The sequence below is a fragment of the Gymnogyps californianus genome, chromosome 3 (genome assembly GCF_018139145.2).
Source record: "Gymnogyps californianus isolate 813 chromosome 3, ASM1813914v2, whole genome shotgun sequence".
Lineage (NCBI taxonomy): Eukaryota > Metazoa > Chordata > Aves > Accipitriformes > Cathartidae > Gymnogyps > Gymnogyps californianus.
The window spans coordinates 16468163-16483858 of record NC_059473.1 but is presented as its reverse complement, the minus strand read 5'-3'; the positions used below and the strand labels follow the sequence as shown (position 1 = coordinate 16483858).

At 36.9% G+C, this 15696-nt stretch overlaps 1 protein-coding gene across 23 annotated transcripts in view; it reads right to left on the bottom strand.

The window, feature by feature from the left end:
- NRXN1 (neurexin 1) overlaps positions 1 to 15696 on the bottom strand; it is a 729374-nt gene that overhangs the window by 375109 nt on the left and 338569 nt on the right. For all 23 annotated transcript variants that reach the window (XM_050893180.1, XM_050893184.1, XM_050893185.1 and 20 more), the window contains 3 exons: positions 7633 to 7755; positions 2144 to 2525; positions 1428 to 1618 (listed from right to left, as the gene is read on the bottom strand). In XM_050893180.1, coding sequence (XP_050749137.1) covers positions 1428 to 1618; positions 2144 to 2525; positions 7633 to 7755 — 696 coding nt within the window. The remainder of the gene's footprint in view (positions 1 to 1427; positions 1619 to 2143; positions 2526 to 7632; positions 7756 to 15696) is intronic.

Sequence of the window (15696 nt, the reverse complement as noted above, 5' to 3'; positions counted from 1 at the left end):
TTATTATTGCAAAAAATGTGAAAGAATAAGGTGGATGCTTTCTCTATAACATAAAAAATAACGTTGACATATTATGTTGTCTCAATAAACATGGATCATATTTACAAGAACACAAAAATGACAAGTAACATGGCACAAATTTCAAATACAATTTTGAGAATGGAGCGTGAGCCATCCAAAAAGCTTTAATTTATAAACCAAGCATTTCTGATAAAGAATCTCTTATTGAAGATTATGACATATTAAGATACAGTTTTCACAGTCTTTCTTACAATCTTAATAGCAACTTCAAGTGAAGCAAGCATGTAAAATATCACAAAGTCCAGAATAATTACTAAGGTCCGCTCATTATCTGAGGTAGTTAAAAGAAAATCCAGCAAGGAATAAGCTCTTGATGGAATATTAATATCTACTTTGAACATCCTGGCTTTTGAAATAATAAATTTTCTTTGACTGTTATGAAATTTTGGTTTTCCTAATAAGAACTTTTATAAAGAATGTTAAAATACACAATACTTTCTCACATGACCAGAACATATTTTCTTATGTATGATTAGGTAGGCGGTATTTTAAAAGTATACTTATACGTCCTTTCAAAAAGATATTTTCCTCTGATGTAAATTACCTTTTCAGAAGCCCTTACAACTGATTACTATTACTTATTTTAAAATATACATATATATCAGTTTGGCTTATAAAAATGGATCTTAAGAATCTAGCTGGACCTATAAAATGCAGTTTTAGACCTATAAAACAAAGTTTATCCCACCTTGCAATTGAAATTACAACACATTATGTATTTAGGTATGTTTATGGTTCAATACATCTGGCAACCTGTATTTATAACTGATTCATCAGAGGACTGCCACATGAGATCGCTTTACTTACAAGATATTTTAGGATATCAAAATACTGCATTGCATTTATTTTCCCAACAAAAGGTAGGTTTTATGTGGAATACTGAACATTGGGGGACAGGTGAAAATGCTCCCCAATTCTCTAACATAGAGATCATCAGTTCTGCAAAGCCTTTGTAGTCATACTGTAAAGCTTGGGCTGTAGTTTCTGTATGCCACTTACATAACTTATGTTCATGTAAAAATCAAGCTTTTTTCATACACATTTTAGAGCTCCTTTAGTCCCTCAATTATCTTTTGGTATATATGGGCCACTCTGTATTCTTACCATTTCCTACTTCTTTTCCTGGGGCATTTTCACATATTTAAAGTTGTACCTAACCGAGCAGAATTGGCATTGTCAGGATAGCATAAAGATGATGTCATCTCTTGTGATCATATTAATTATTATCAAATAAAACATTTCATATGGTATTACAAAATTATACTGTACTTTACATATATGATCTATTCAGGTTATCATTCTGTAACGACCCTCACTGTAGGTTATAGAGGAATTACTGTACTTACTTTTGAGATCTAAATTTCTGGCTCCTGCTGTGCTCTGTGTTGTGATTTTAGTGTCAATCTTTACAGTGTGGAGATTGTTGGTATCCCTTGATATCATCACATTATGCCACTGGTTGTCATTCAGAGGTTTATTAGAACTTCCTTTGATGAGATTTGCACCATTTCCCAAGTCAAACACATAGTGTAAATATCTGGGAAAAGATAAAAAATTGGAAAAGTTTCCTTTTTCTTTACATAGAAAGGGGGCACTAATTAATATGTCTAATAATTCCTATTTCCTTGTACTTCTCAGTAGTGCTGGTAAAACCAGAAGAGAACAATGAACACCAGATGGGGAAGCAACCTTAATTCAGAGAAATCACCATTTGTTTAGATGAGCTGAGATGTAGTCCCAAGTTTCTGGAAAGTAATGAGCACTCTATGTATCAACACATGCATACATACATAGAGAGAGAACAAGAGGAAGGCTACAAACTAGTGCTTCTTTGTGGTAAACACTATAGAAGTTATACCTATTAATTACTTCCATATTTTTCAGGCATCTAGCTTCATCTGAAAGAAAGAGTCACAATAAAGCATATGAAGTTTAACATGAAGAAACATCAATCATCTATGTCCAGTCAGATAAAGATTTGTATCCGAAACTTTCCCTTGTATTTCTCCTGTATATACATTTTGAATAGACTGTTTTTGTCATTATGCTGAACCATACATACCCTTTTACTAATTCAACCACAATGAAATCATTTCCATCGCCACTGTTATAAAGTATCAATCCATCCAGAGAGGTTGTTTTGAACTGGAAAAAAAGGTGCATAGATGTATATGCTTGTAGCGTAGCCAATGCAACATAACTTGCTTTTGTTTTAAAGGTTACAGGGTCTGCTATGATGTTCCTGAACCCAAATCTTGCATTTAGCTCACAATAATCGATGTCTCCATTTTTACATAAGTCAATGTATGCCATGCCATTAAATGTAAGACTCTGTAGATGCCCAATGAAATTAGAAGGCACAGAAGACAGGTAGCGCCGTTCTGTTATTATTCCTGTTTCTATGTTGTGGAATTCCAGTCGTGTGTGATCACCAGCCATTTGACCTTTAAATAGTAACAAGAAAACACATGTTAGCATCTGAAATGGGAGGTCAAAAAGCACATCATGTGATTAAGTATCTGCGTCAATTTCACACTTTTCAGGATGTGCCAGGCCAATTCTGGGCTCCGAAGATGATTCTCCCAAATTCATCCAAACTACTGGTAAACATCTGGGAGCCTTTCCACTGAGTTCAGTATGTTTGGATAAGGCCAACAGCAAGATTTCTAAACTGAAACACAATACCACAGTATATCGAACTGCCAATGAAATCTCTCATTTTGGTTACGCTTAACCAGACATAGTTTTTACTATAGGCAAGTGCAATTAATTAACACAACATGAAGATCACAAAGGCAAATCTCAGAGCTAAACCTACAACATTAGTGTTTCATGGAAGAGAGACATAACAGTTTGAGGGATGTTATTCCATGTGTTTTGCTTAAAACTGCATGATTTGGCAAGAGGAAGGAAGGATTCCTGTTTAAGCTGTCTTAGGTACATTAATGCTGGCCCTGCTGCAAAACCCTGTGCTGCAAGGGTGGACAGAGCCTTCCTTGAAAGCAACTAGCTTTGTACCGTGGGGATAAACCATGGGAGAAGGGGGCAGAGCCTAAGAGATGAATGAAGCAGAAAGACTGCAGCAAGGGTGTATGCCAGTGTCTTGTAATCCTGAAAATAGCAAGGGACTTGCTTACATCAGAAAGGCGGCCAAAACCAAGCCTCACAGCTACCTTTGAGTCTTTCTTTGTTATGCAAGGACTCCTGCACAGCAGAAAGCCTGAAATTTGCTGACTGTATAGATAATCTGAAGGAAAGGATCAACACTGCCAGGGTACGCTGCGTACAGGTCAGGTAAGTTTAAGCTAGTTATTAAATACCTTACCCAGCACATCAAAATTGTGTCCGCTGAAGAGTTCCCTTTTCTAACAGAACTTAGATTTTTTTCCATGCTTATTTTAAAGAAGTAGGGCAGTACTATCACAAGGCTGATTCATGGTCACATTGTGTGGGTATGATGACAAAACAGCTTTTTACTACTAATCAATTTCACCACTTAATGTACCATTTGCAAACCATGGCCTAGATTTCCCAGTTCCTTAGCTGCTTCATGTCTCTCATGGAGTACAAAGAAGGTGAACAGCAGATCTAGCCAAGCTGGAATAAACACTGGCATAAAACTGCTCTATAATACATGTTCCCACAGTTGCAGTGCAAAGCTGTTGACAGGCTGAGCTCCCTCTGTCCTTCGCTGAACGTACTATTCCAAGAGGAACGTGTGAGCCCTGACCCAGGCTGGATGTGTTTAGCAGTGGTGCAAAAAGGCCTGAGGCAGGCTTAAACAGCTGTACCTTTATAGGTTTTATAAGCAAGTGTCTGTGTATGTGTGTGTGAACAGGGAAAAGATAAGGGCAAGATAAACGTAGATATTTGGGCTTTGCTCAGGGAGGTGGATTCGCAAACAGGTTAAGTCACAGCATTGAGATACAAATACAAGTATCTGTGAATTTACAGTGAAAATAGGTCTGCAAGTTTTAACACCATTCAGACCACACACACAAAATTTACTCTAATAATTTGTGATAAATATTTACAAGCAGCTTACTTAGCTTCGGGATGCATTCTATATATGAACTAACTCTACTGATGTCATTGAACACCATCAGCATCTGGGATCTGCAGTCATATGGCTGAGCACTGCAAGAGGCACCTTAATCCCCAAGGACAGCCTTCTTGATGTTCTTGTTTCTAAACATCAGTTCTGAAGATACTACTACCCCTATTGTATTAAGCAAAAGTGGGTTCTTCCTTGCAGTAACGAGTCAGGGAACTGTCTTCAAAAATGCCAAATCCGTAACTTTCTGCAAGGCCGAGAGCTGTATATTGGATCACAGCCAGAGAGCTGAAGATCATGTTTTAGAGAGGAACGTTATGTATTCCAGTCTTGTATCACTTCAGATAGCATTGCATAAATGTCATGGCAAAAATCCACTAAGCTTTGGCCTGTAGCACGGTATCCTCACTACATTCACTACCTTAAATGTATTTCTTTCTTAAGCATAGTAATAAAAAAGTTCCAGAATCTGGGCTCACATCCCAAATATCCCTCTAACATTTCAGTTGTACAAACACGCTGACAGGACTTGAGACTTCACATAATGCTCCACAGTATTTGCAGCTACAGCAACGAAGAAAAAGAGACTGTAGTTTGTGCTTACAAGGTTGGGGTTTTTGGGTTTTGTTTTTGGTTGTTTTTTTTTTTAAACTTATCAGGTTGGTGCACAAAATGCATTACCTGTTGCAATGCTATGGGACATCATAACAAAAGGCCAAGTGAATATCTGTTCATAACTATAAGCTAGGGATCCTTTCCATTATCCAACTGTAGTGATCTCCTTCAGTCCACTTTTATTTTCTATACATTTCCAGGAAAAAAAGTGCATCAGGGCTGCAAGTATTTAAACTCTTCTATAACGAGTAAAATTTTCAAAACCACCTGTATGACTTCCAATGAAATATAGTTATGATTCCAAAAAACATTATTTATCCATGCACAAATTATGCATTCATCAAAGATAACTAAGTTCAATCCATGGATTAATAAGTACTATTTTATAACCTGTAAAAAATGGAAAGTCAGGGTGAATTATTTAATGGCTTCCCCTCCAGCTTAAGCTTTCTGGATCTGATGGGGTTTTTTTCCATATATGACATAGGAAATGGAATCAAAAAAGTAAAACACAGTGTGTGGTGGGGGGAAGCTGGAATTTTTGGGAGGAAGTCCATTTTTCCCTCATGCTTGCTTATAAGATTATAATAAGCTTTCACACGAATAACTACCGGGTTATATTTTAACCACATTTCTGATTGTTGGGACATCTGTAGAAAAGTTCTAAGCTGTTTAGAGCAAGAGCACTCCAACCTGATATGGCAACTCTTCCACTACCCCTTTAGGGAATTCAAAGCTACTACACATTAAATTGCATTGGGTACATTTGAAACTTAAGCTCATGAAGGCTTTGGCAATGCTTTGTGCTGCAAAAAAAAAAAGTCACAGTGCTACATGGCAATAAAGATTTTCCATGTAAAAAATGTAATATTCCTGGGACTAACAGCAGATTTTCCATTTTATCAGACTTTCAAGTTCCCTCTAGCTCCTTCTCTCATGCCAGTTCCCTCCTCACTGATGGAGGAAGCCACTGATTGGCCACACAGCTTCCTGCAGGGAGTTTAGGAAGACTTTTTCCCTCCAAAATACTGGGATGACTTTCTCCCCTTGGATGAAGAACACTGAACATCTGTGGATTATGCAAATGTAGGCAACTTCCAGCTTGAAGAACTGAGAGGGATTTTGAGTCAACTGGCCAGCTTCTGATACAGGTACTGGTACGTGGAAAAAATACAAGTGTACCAGAAAGTTGGATCCACAGGCAAAGCTTTTGCTTGATTAGGAGGCAACTGAAAAGATTCACTGGCTTTAACAGCTGGAATAGAATAGAACAGTTCAGTTGGAAGGGACCTACAACGATCACCTAGTCCAACTGCCTGACCACTTCACAGCTGACCAAAAGTTAAAGCAAGTTATTAAGAGCATTATCCAAATGCCTCTTAAACACTGACAGGCTTGGGGCATCTACCACGTCTCTAGGAAGCCTGTTCCAGTGTCTCGGCTATTTGCTGAGGCCATGATATTTGATAGTAACTACAGTTATTTGCAATGGAGAGTGATTACAAGAACTTAGTCCTGCATTCTTTACTTACTACTTCACCTGACTAGACTATATATGATAGAAACTTCCTGTTTTCATCTTAATCTTTCACATATATTTTGAACTTTTCTGAAGCTGCGCTAAGCAACTGGGACTGAACCCAAAGGTGAAAACAGTACTACTTGGTGGTTTTGTAACCTGTAGTATTTATAAATAAGAAATCTGCCACGAGGAGCCCCGGAAATGTGCATTTGGTTCTAGACGCTATATTTTATTCAGATCTAAACAGCTTCCTCTAACTAGAAGATATCTCCGAAGTAGCCTTATTATGTGAGTTGCGATTGAAGCAGCAAGGTTATGACATTTTTCAGTATAGTTCCTCCAATACTATATATTTATTTTCACAAAGAAAATACCTGGTTTAGGCCATCTGCTTTCCTGGAAGAATGACCCAAAGCACCACCACATACACATACTAAATTTTTGCTTCATCTCTGGAAGATTTATTGGTAATTTCTGATTCCAGAAAATATGTTCTTGCAACTATATGAATACGTAGCAATTATTTTTCTACCAGTGACATGGTCTTCAGTGCTGAGGTGAAAAGGGACTACCAAAGAAGGTGCTTTCCTTTTAAAAACTCATTAATATTGTTACCATTTTAACAAAGCTTAGAACCAATGATAAAAGCTATTTAATACTACACGAAAACAAAGGAAAATACTAAATAGCTAACACAAAGTTAGGCACATTGTATTGTGCAAGCAATCAGGGCCAGAAGCCAGGTCTGTTGCTGTTAACAACACATGTGTAAGCCTTATCTTTAACAGAATAAAATTGAAGTCCTCTATTATAATTTCTGATAATATATAGAGAGAAGTATATTTCTAACATCTGCTAGCATTCATGTCATGTTTTTTCTCCCATCCCAATTGCTATTGTAGTACTTGAGAAAACCTGTTGCCTAACACTTAATTATTGAGGGCAGCTGACGCAAGATTTAAAACACAATAGAATATCCTTCAAACATTTATGAAATTCATTCTTACAGCAATAGTTTAGAGTTTAACCTTAGTATAAATTTAACATGTTGCCAAAAGCATTTTACTTGCCTTCTCATTAACGATGTATCAAATGACTTCTTTCCAATTACTGTGTAAAAACATTCATTTAAGTCAGCATGAAGTTTTTCATTAATTCCAATAGCAATGTTAGAGTAACATTAATATCAAGTGTAATAACACACTTGTAGTACCATTATTTCGAGATGCATAACATGGATTTTGGATCTTACCCAAGAAAAGAAAAAAGCACCTGTTGCTTTCCGATAAAGGTATTTTACTTCTGTCATTTTTTGTTTTGTGTTTCCCCCCAGTAACACAGAGTCACAAAGCCACACTACCTGTCATGGCCTGCTGGTCATCCACCATTAACTTTAAACTTTTTCCTCGCCGAACCACACGCACTGTGTGCCACTCATTATCATTGAGGTTATAGCCAGCAAAAAGGGTTTCTGGACCTTTGCCTGTAGGATATGCCAAACAGTCATTATACAATCTTTAAATCAGTTTACATGTGAACCTCACAGAGAGAGAAAGAGAGAAAGACAGAGAGACTGGCTGGGCAAATGTTAAAACTCACCAAAAGTCACATCAAGCAAGAAAATTACGAAGTATAAGCAAACCTCAAAATGTAGAGCTACTATGTTAAAACACTTCTGCAGTATATTTAACTATATAAATGTATTGTATATACACATTTCATGAACCAGGTTGTCATAAACAGGCACAGTCAACATGGATTTAGTTATGCACTTCCCAGTCATATACAAGCCTTTAAGAAATGGGAATACTGCAGCCAGAACTTCAGCATGTATTTACAAAACTGGACTTTTGTTCCTTCATTCAAAATAGTTTGGGGGAAAGGTACAAGTGGTAAATGTGTGTGCATGTGTGTTATATTTTTCTTAATCTATGTCAGTTTCTCAGCCTATATTTGTTTATTAGGACTTCTCAGAACACCATCTATTATCTTATCATCCAGATGACTCATTAATATTCAGATCCAGTACCCTCTGATGTTAGTGGACCTTCAAATCATACTTTCCTTTTTCATTTAATGGATACCTTTTTCTGTAATCTGTTATTTTTGTAAGCAGTACAACAAACTTTTGAAGGAAATACAGTTCTACTTATAGCATAATGTACTTGCAATAACTGAAGTATTCACAAATCTAGGAAACAGGGTATCTTTAATACCTAGGAATAAATTTCTCAGAAGAAAATGATTATGGAAATAGTCCCTTGCATTGTTGACCAAGAAGAGAAAGAAAGAAAAATCCTGACTATGAACTATCATTGATGAGTGATTGACCAAGCGCTGAACCAATCAGTCAAAACTTCTGCGCTCAAACCTGAGTTATTGGACCTATGTGGTGACTTTCCAAAACGTAAAGCTAATCTGCAATTAACAAATTACATTCTTCCAAAATAGAGACCTCCCTGGCCTGTTTTGCAGTTCCTGTGGCAGAACAAAGGCTACTGATAACTGAGAGAGACGTATAATAAAGTAACATTTGAGACGAAAACATTAGGGTTACACTGAATCAGACCATTAGCTCCACTATGTCCTTCCAGGTGACTACATCCCATGTGTCAGCCTTCTTTCAAAAGGGATATGCCACTGGTCTGAAACTCTCCCACATTTCTTTTTGGATTCTTTTCCACCCAGAGGAGGCTGTGATGGATGAGGTCTATTAATAAATGGGTACTATACGGCATTGTCTAAAATCAAAGCCTCTCTGACTTCAGGACTGCACAGAGGGAAAAAGACACTAATAGCTTGATGTAGCTGTTCAGCATATTGGACAGTTTTCATCTCAGACTTTTTCCACTTTCTATCAGCATTTTTTTAATTGCTGCTGGTTTATTGCCCTGCTTTTATATGCAATCTTTGCTATTTTGAGCATGTCAAGGGACCTCCAGGAATAAAAATACTAGCTACAGCAAAGGCAGTGAGATTCTGATAACATCATGTTGCTTTCTCCATGCCTCTGTATTGACAGCAGGCTAAGAAAGGTGTGCAAACCCAGCAGAAAGAGATGTATAGGTACTCACTGGTATCAACCACCTGAAATGTTCTGTTCCTTAGGTGTTTGCTTTCTTTGACAAGAAAAAGACCAGTTTTGCATAAAGCTTAAGTGAATAATGTTCTCTTTGGGTATGGTGATACAGATGCAGTGAATAATGCTCTTTAAGCGAATTCTATTATTCTATATTCTATTGGGCACTTCAACGGAAGCAATTTCTAAGATTTGGGAGACAAGGGATGGATTTTCAAAAAATTCTTAAATGCCAAGAGTAAAAATCTTAGTGAGAGTCAACAGGCCTGCCTAGAAATACATCACTTACTATTATTTTAAACATGTTAGCTTTTCTTCATTTGTTAGTCCAACTTTTTTTTTTTTAATTTTTTAAGTAATTGAACTACGTCATCTCCCTTATCTCACAACAGATCTCTAAAAGACCTAAAAGCATATGCAATTTTACTTTGCTTTCACATTAACAACCCTCTATAGTGTCCCATTCATGTAAAGGTGCCTCAGTGTATATAAATATCAAATCCAACTTGGCTGCTCACATTTATATAGGCAAATATGTCTATTATCTTTTAATGGTTAGGGACTTGTAAACTCCTCCTGTTGTAAAATTAAATGTATGTTTTCCTATGTATCAGTCTATTTCCTTTGCAAGAGTACTCCAAGTAAAATAATCAAGTCAGAACTACCTGTAAGCTGCCTTTATTCACAGTGCACACAATCCAAAACTGGATTAAGGGGAACTATGGTGAAAGGGCTATGAAAAGGATGAACCTAGGTATAACACACTATGGGAGCAGTGCATTGAAAGCAGTTCTGGCCTTGTAGAAACTAGCTACCTTGCATGGAAAAGAGGCTTTTCTTTCTTGAAGCTGATGTCTAACAGAGAAGAGGGGTTTTTGCTTTGTTATAGAGAGTACAAGGAACTACAAAATAGCAAGACCCAGAGTCCAGGTATTGTGTATGTACCCATCACATCATGTTGCATCTTTGCAAAGTAGCATAGTTTTCCATGGCAGCTGAAGAGGTGGATGAGGAAGGATGGATGCCCACCATTCCTGTAGAGAATGTAGCGCTTGAGCTGCTTCCTGGCCAAAACCATGCTTTTGCATACAAAAGTAGTAAATGTGCTTATGAACAGTGTATTTAGGAGGAAATTTTCTAAATGCTTAAACACAAAAACATGTGGGAATCCCTTGATACCACACAAGAGTACAAGGACTGCAGAAGAAAACTCTTAACGTATCTTGTTAAAGGGCATTGGCCAACCTCAAACATAGTTTATATTAGTGCTTTCCTCACTGACTTTCAAATATATTGACCTGAAATTAATTTAAACATCATATTATTGAGATTATAACAGTTCAGACTCTTCTTCTGTCCTGGTTTATAGTGCTCTAGTTTATAGTGAATCTACTATAAATCTAAATCTACTAAATCATTGGCTCTCCAGTCTTATTTTGACTTTACACTTATCTGGTTCCACTTCATTTAAATCACAGCACACCAGCAGAAAGTGCTGTTGTATTTAAATAAGAATTGGCTTATTCCCACCTTTGCAGGGACTGGGCTTTTTTTTTTTTTTTTACCTTCTTTTCTTTTAAAAACATTAAATATTTCCCATAAGAAGAAAAGCAAGAGCCCCAGTTAAAAAAAAAAAAAAAAAGGGATTTTTCTCTCTGTTTTCTGTGGACTGATACTACTTTTCCAACCTTATGTCCCTCCACTCCTATTTCCCATGATCTCCTTCCCCTGGAACTCAATTGTCTGTTTCCAGACAGGACACAGTTAATTTGCTTCATGTACCCAACACTCGCTCACTTTCTGAGCTACTGATTCTATCAGATACTAATAACTTAATCATAAACCTTTCCTTTCAGAGACAAGTTGTAACCTGCAAAAATCCACTAAGTATCTCCTCTTGCTTAAGTATGAAATTTATTATCAACGTCGATGTTCAGCTCTTTTCCTATTTTAAAAGCTGAAATAACTACTAGATTTTATGCATCCCTAGAGCGAATGGATAGTATCAAATTAAAAAGTATAGGCACTTCTATGGCTTCCACAATTTGCTTATAGTCCATCATGCCAATAAAATCTGCACATCCATTTAAAAGCAGATAATTGCTTGTACAACCATCTTTCTACATGGGAAAATACAGACTGTGCAGCCAGTCGATAGAGGTACCAATCTTGATGATGCAATTCATTATGAACTAGGACATATAAATGTAAAGCCTCGAACATCCTAAATTATGGCTTTACTTAGGCACCTAAAGTTGAGCTTACTTTGTTTTCAGCACCTCAGCTAGAAGTTAACTGCCTTTGGTCCTTTTTAAAGGTAAAGGAAAAAAGTATGAACCTCCAAAAGAAAAGTGTCATTTTCAGTGTGCTGAATATTCTAAACGTTCTCTGGAGATTCCTATTCTCTTTACTGTCTTGTGAAGAGCCTGTTCAGCCTAATTCAAGCACTGAAAATTTGCTGAATTCAAATGGGCCTGTTAATTGATGATAACATGCATAATTACTTTTTCTCTTATAGATATCCATTCTGTTGTACTTAAATTGGAAGATCTTTTAACCAACTATTTGAACAGAACTTCATAAAACCCAAACTGATCACTTTGAAACAAGATACTAGCTTTTGGCATTGTACCAAAACACATTCAAAACTAGTTGTCTGAACCAAACAGGAATTATTACTACCTCTTACAATGCCATCCACCACCACCAAGGCATATACCAAAACGCCACCCAGACTTGCTTGGAGCATTCAATTCTGTGATCAAAAGTAGATATTGAAAATTAAGTATCGAAAGAAAGACAACGTAAATAGAGACTAGCAAGGGAGACTGGATGGTTCAGTGAATGCTATACTAACCTATGCAACCCAAGTTAGTTACAGACAAATCACTACTATCTATTTATTGGTCAGTACAAGAAATGTCAGTGGTTTCGGCCTAGTTTGCTAACAGGTAACTATGCAAACTACAGTAATCAATATCAGGTGGCATTTCCCATTTGAAATTTGAGAGAATAAGGGGACAAAAGGACAAAACCCTGAGATCACTCCAGTTAACAGAGAATATTACTTTGAGGTCAGGAATGCCAGGATTTCAGATGGAATCTTACAGCTAAAATAATATATACATAGCAAGCTGAATTGTAAAGGAAAGACAGCTGAGTGGCTCTGAGAGACACTTAGGAGTGTTATTGTAAATACCTGATGCAGAACCAGAGAACTCTGTGCCATCTCATTTAACCTGCTTTCCAGGGTAAATCTAGCATGCCTGTAATCTGGGCTTCTGTTCCAGCAAACAGCCAGTCTCACAGCCACTGTGCAAACCTTGTGAGGCATCTATATTACACACCAGTTTGCAGCACAAAAAGTTCAGAAAAGATTCCTCCAGAACTAGATGCAGAAACACAAGACAAATAGGGGAAGGCATCCGTCCTGATTTCAGTTGGGATAGAGTTAATTTTCTTTTTAGTAGCTGATACAGTGCTGTGTTTTGGATTTAGTGTGAGAATGATGTTGATAACACACTGATGTTTTAGTTGTTGCTAAGTAGCCCTTATCCCAAGTTAAGGATTTTTCAGTTTCCCATGCTCCGCCAGCAAGCAGGTGTGCAAGAAGCTGGGAGGGAGCATGGCCAGGACAGCTGACCCGAACTAGACAAAGGGACATTCCATACCATGGAATGTCATGCTCAGTATATAAACTGGGGGGAGTTGGCTGGGGGGGAGGGGGAGGAGCGGACAGATCACTGCTTGGGCATCGGTCAGTGGCTGGTGAGCAATTGCATTGTGCATCACTTGTATTTTCTTGGGGTTTATTTCTTTTTTTTTGTTATATTCCTTTTCATTACTATTATTAATATTATATTTTTATTATTATTGTTAGTATTATATTTTACTTTAGTTATCAAACTGTTCTTATCTCAACACACGAGTTTTACTTTTTTTCCCTAATCCTCCTCCCCACCCCACTGGGAGGGGGGAGGGGGAAGCGGCTGCGTGGTGCTTAGTTGCCAGCTGGGGTCAAACCATGACAGCATCTTAATCTTCATTATCCTTTCTATGGTGGCTGGCTGCAGAAACAATTCTGGTCTTCCAAATCACTCATTTGCAAACTTGAATTTAAAAAGTCAATTATTATAGTGAATCAGCTGTATCTTACATGACTGCATCTGCATCATCCTGAAATTCCCTGACTATGCATGTTTCTTACTAATAGAAAAACTTAGTTGCCTTTTAAAGATCAACGATGTGTATCAGTTTATCTTTTAAAGCTAATTGATAAATTAACTTGAGACAGTCTTATTGCAGGTCAAGAAATTTTGTCAACTGTATTTTCTTCCTAACAGACTCATACAGAAAATTCCACAAGAACAGCACATTCACTGAATCATATCAAGCAAAACATATCAATCTGCACTGCTTGATCAAAAAGTTCCAGCCCACAATAGCTTTGTTATAGGCAAAATTGCTTTTGGCAATTTAGATAAAGTATTGGCAGTTTAGGGTATTTTTATTACTTTTTAAAACAAAGCCTGACATCTCAGAAATTAAAACGAAGGAGATTAGAGTTGCTAATATCATTCCTTAGTCTTCACTTTGGCTGTAGAATAGATTTGCTCATATTATTTTGAGTAACAGAAATATAATATTAAATCTGTTTCTGTACATGCACTTATATAGAAATGCAGAAAGCTAAGCAAGGTAACTTTTAAAAACTCTACTGGCTTCCTGTACATGACCAAACTACAAACAGACTGCATTTAATATTGATCTAGTTCACTAGTAAGGAAAACTAGAATACATAGTGAATACACTGGGGAAGAAAAATCCATAGGATATTAAAAACAGCCAATCCAGGAATCAAGCGTCATATCCAGGTCTGAGGACACAGAGTTTTCTATAGTCGTTTACCTGTTTCTTTTCTCTTTTTTTCTGTGAATTTGCTTCCCCTGCCCATGGTCTGAGCTGCTCAGTATTTTCCCGTCTCCCAACTTAGTCTACCTTTTGCCTTAAGCAAGCTATTTATGTTGGGGTGTGATAGCGCACATACTCATCTATTAATTTCTTTAAAGCTGTGAGATATCAACTGTTGGTGACACAAGTATCTAAATAGAGCCAGTGGATCAAGGTGGGAGGGCAGAACACAGACAGATCTATTGGACAAAATTAAATCTAAGGATTCTTGGTGTCTGCCAAGAAAGGTGCTGATGATAAACTACTGCCTTGTGAGAGCCTATTCTCTACAAACAGAACGAGGACCACTACTGAATTTCACCAAGATGGAGAAAGAAAGAAACATCAAGAAAGTAGTAAACTTTTGAGTTGCAAGTCTTGGCCTCTAGACTTTCCTGCCACATCAAAGTATACATAGAACACATAAGCATGCTCTTAAAATTGGGAAGTGTGCTTCGCTGATTAATAAATGGGTCTATATTAAGTTGAACCATATTTCTTGAAAAAAAGGTTTTGAAATTGCAATTACAACTATATGTGAACTCAGAGTACGTGAAAGGATAAAACTGATTTTGTTACTGCATTATGAAATGTCTAACCCAGCTCAGAGACATTTCTCAACACATTACTTAAAACATTTATTGTTAGGAATCAGCTGCATTTTAATTTAGTTTTGTAAGTCATATATCTAAGCAAGTGAAACACAAACAGCCCTAAGGACATACAATTTTTTTTTCTTCTTGGAAATAATGAGAGAAAAGTATCTTTTAAAAGCGAAAACCAGAAGTCAGCTAGATCCCTGTATTTTTAACAAGAGTGCAGTTTCTCTTTTGTACTGTTCTCTAAGGATCACAACTATCAGAAAATGTGCTAAAGGTACTAAAGGTTTTATGAATCTACCCCAAGGCCCTGAACTAAAGCACAGCAAAGTCAATGAGCTTGAAACATACAGTTGTTGCTTTGTCAGCTCACCGCTGAACATTTTCAGCCAAGTTTTCAGAAATTATGTTGAACTTGACAATTGACTTTGCTGTAGGTAAGGTGAGCGTGAACTTTCAATACATGGTAATTTTATGCTAATTTAAAGCAAGCTTCAGTGCAAGATTATTTACTTTGTATTTACTGCAGGTAAAAAAATGTGCACTTGCAAAGATCATGCAGCATTACAAACACACTGTAAGGTCATAACCTGCCTTGAATCATGCTAAATTTTTTAAAGTGCACCCAAATCCTAGGACTCTGAATTGATATTCAGCAGATTCACTTCCACAAACTACTTGTGTGACTTTTAGTAAATCTTAATTTATTTTTACCTCAGTTTGACATGGCTGCATAATGAAAAATTCCAAGAATTTTAAGCTGAATACGTTTAAGCATTTTGTTTTAAGTAAGGTG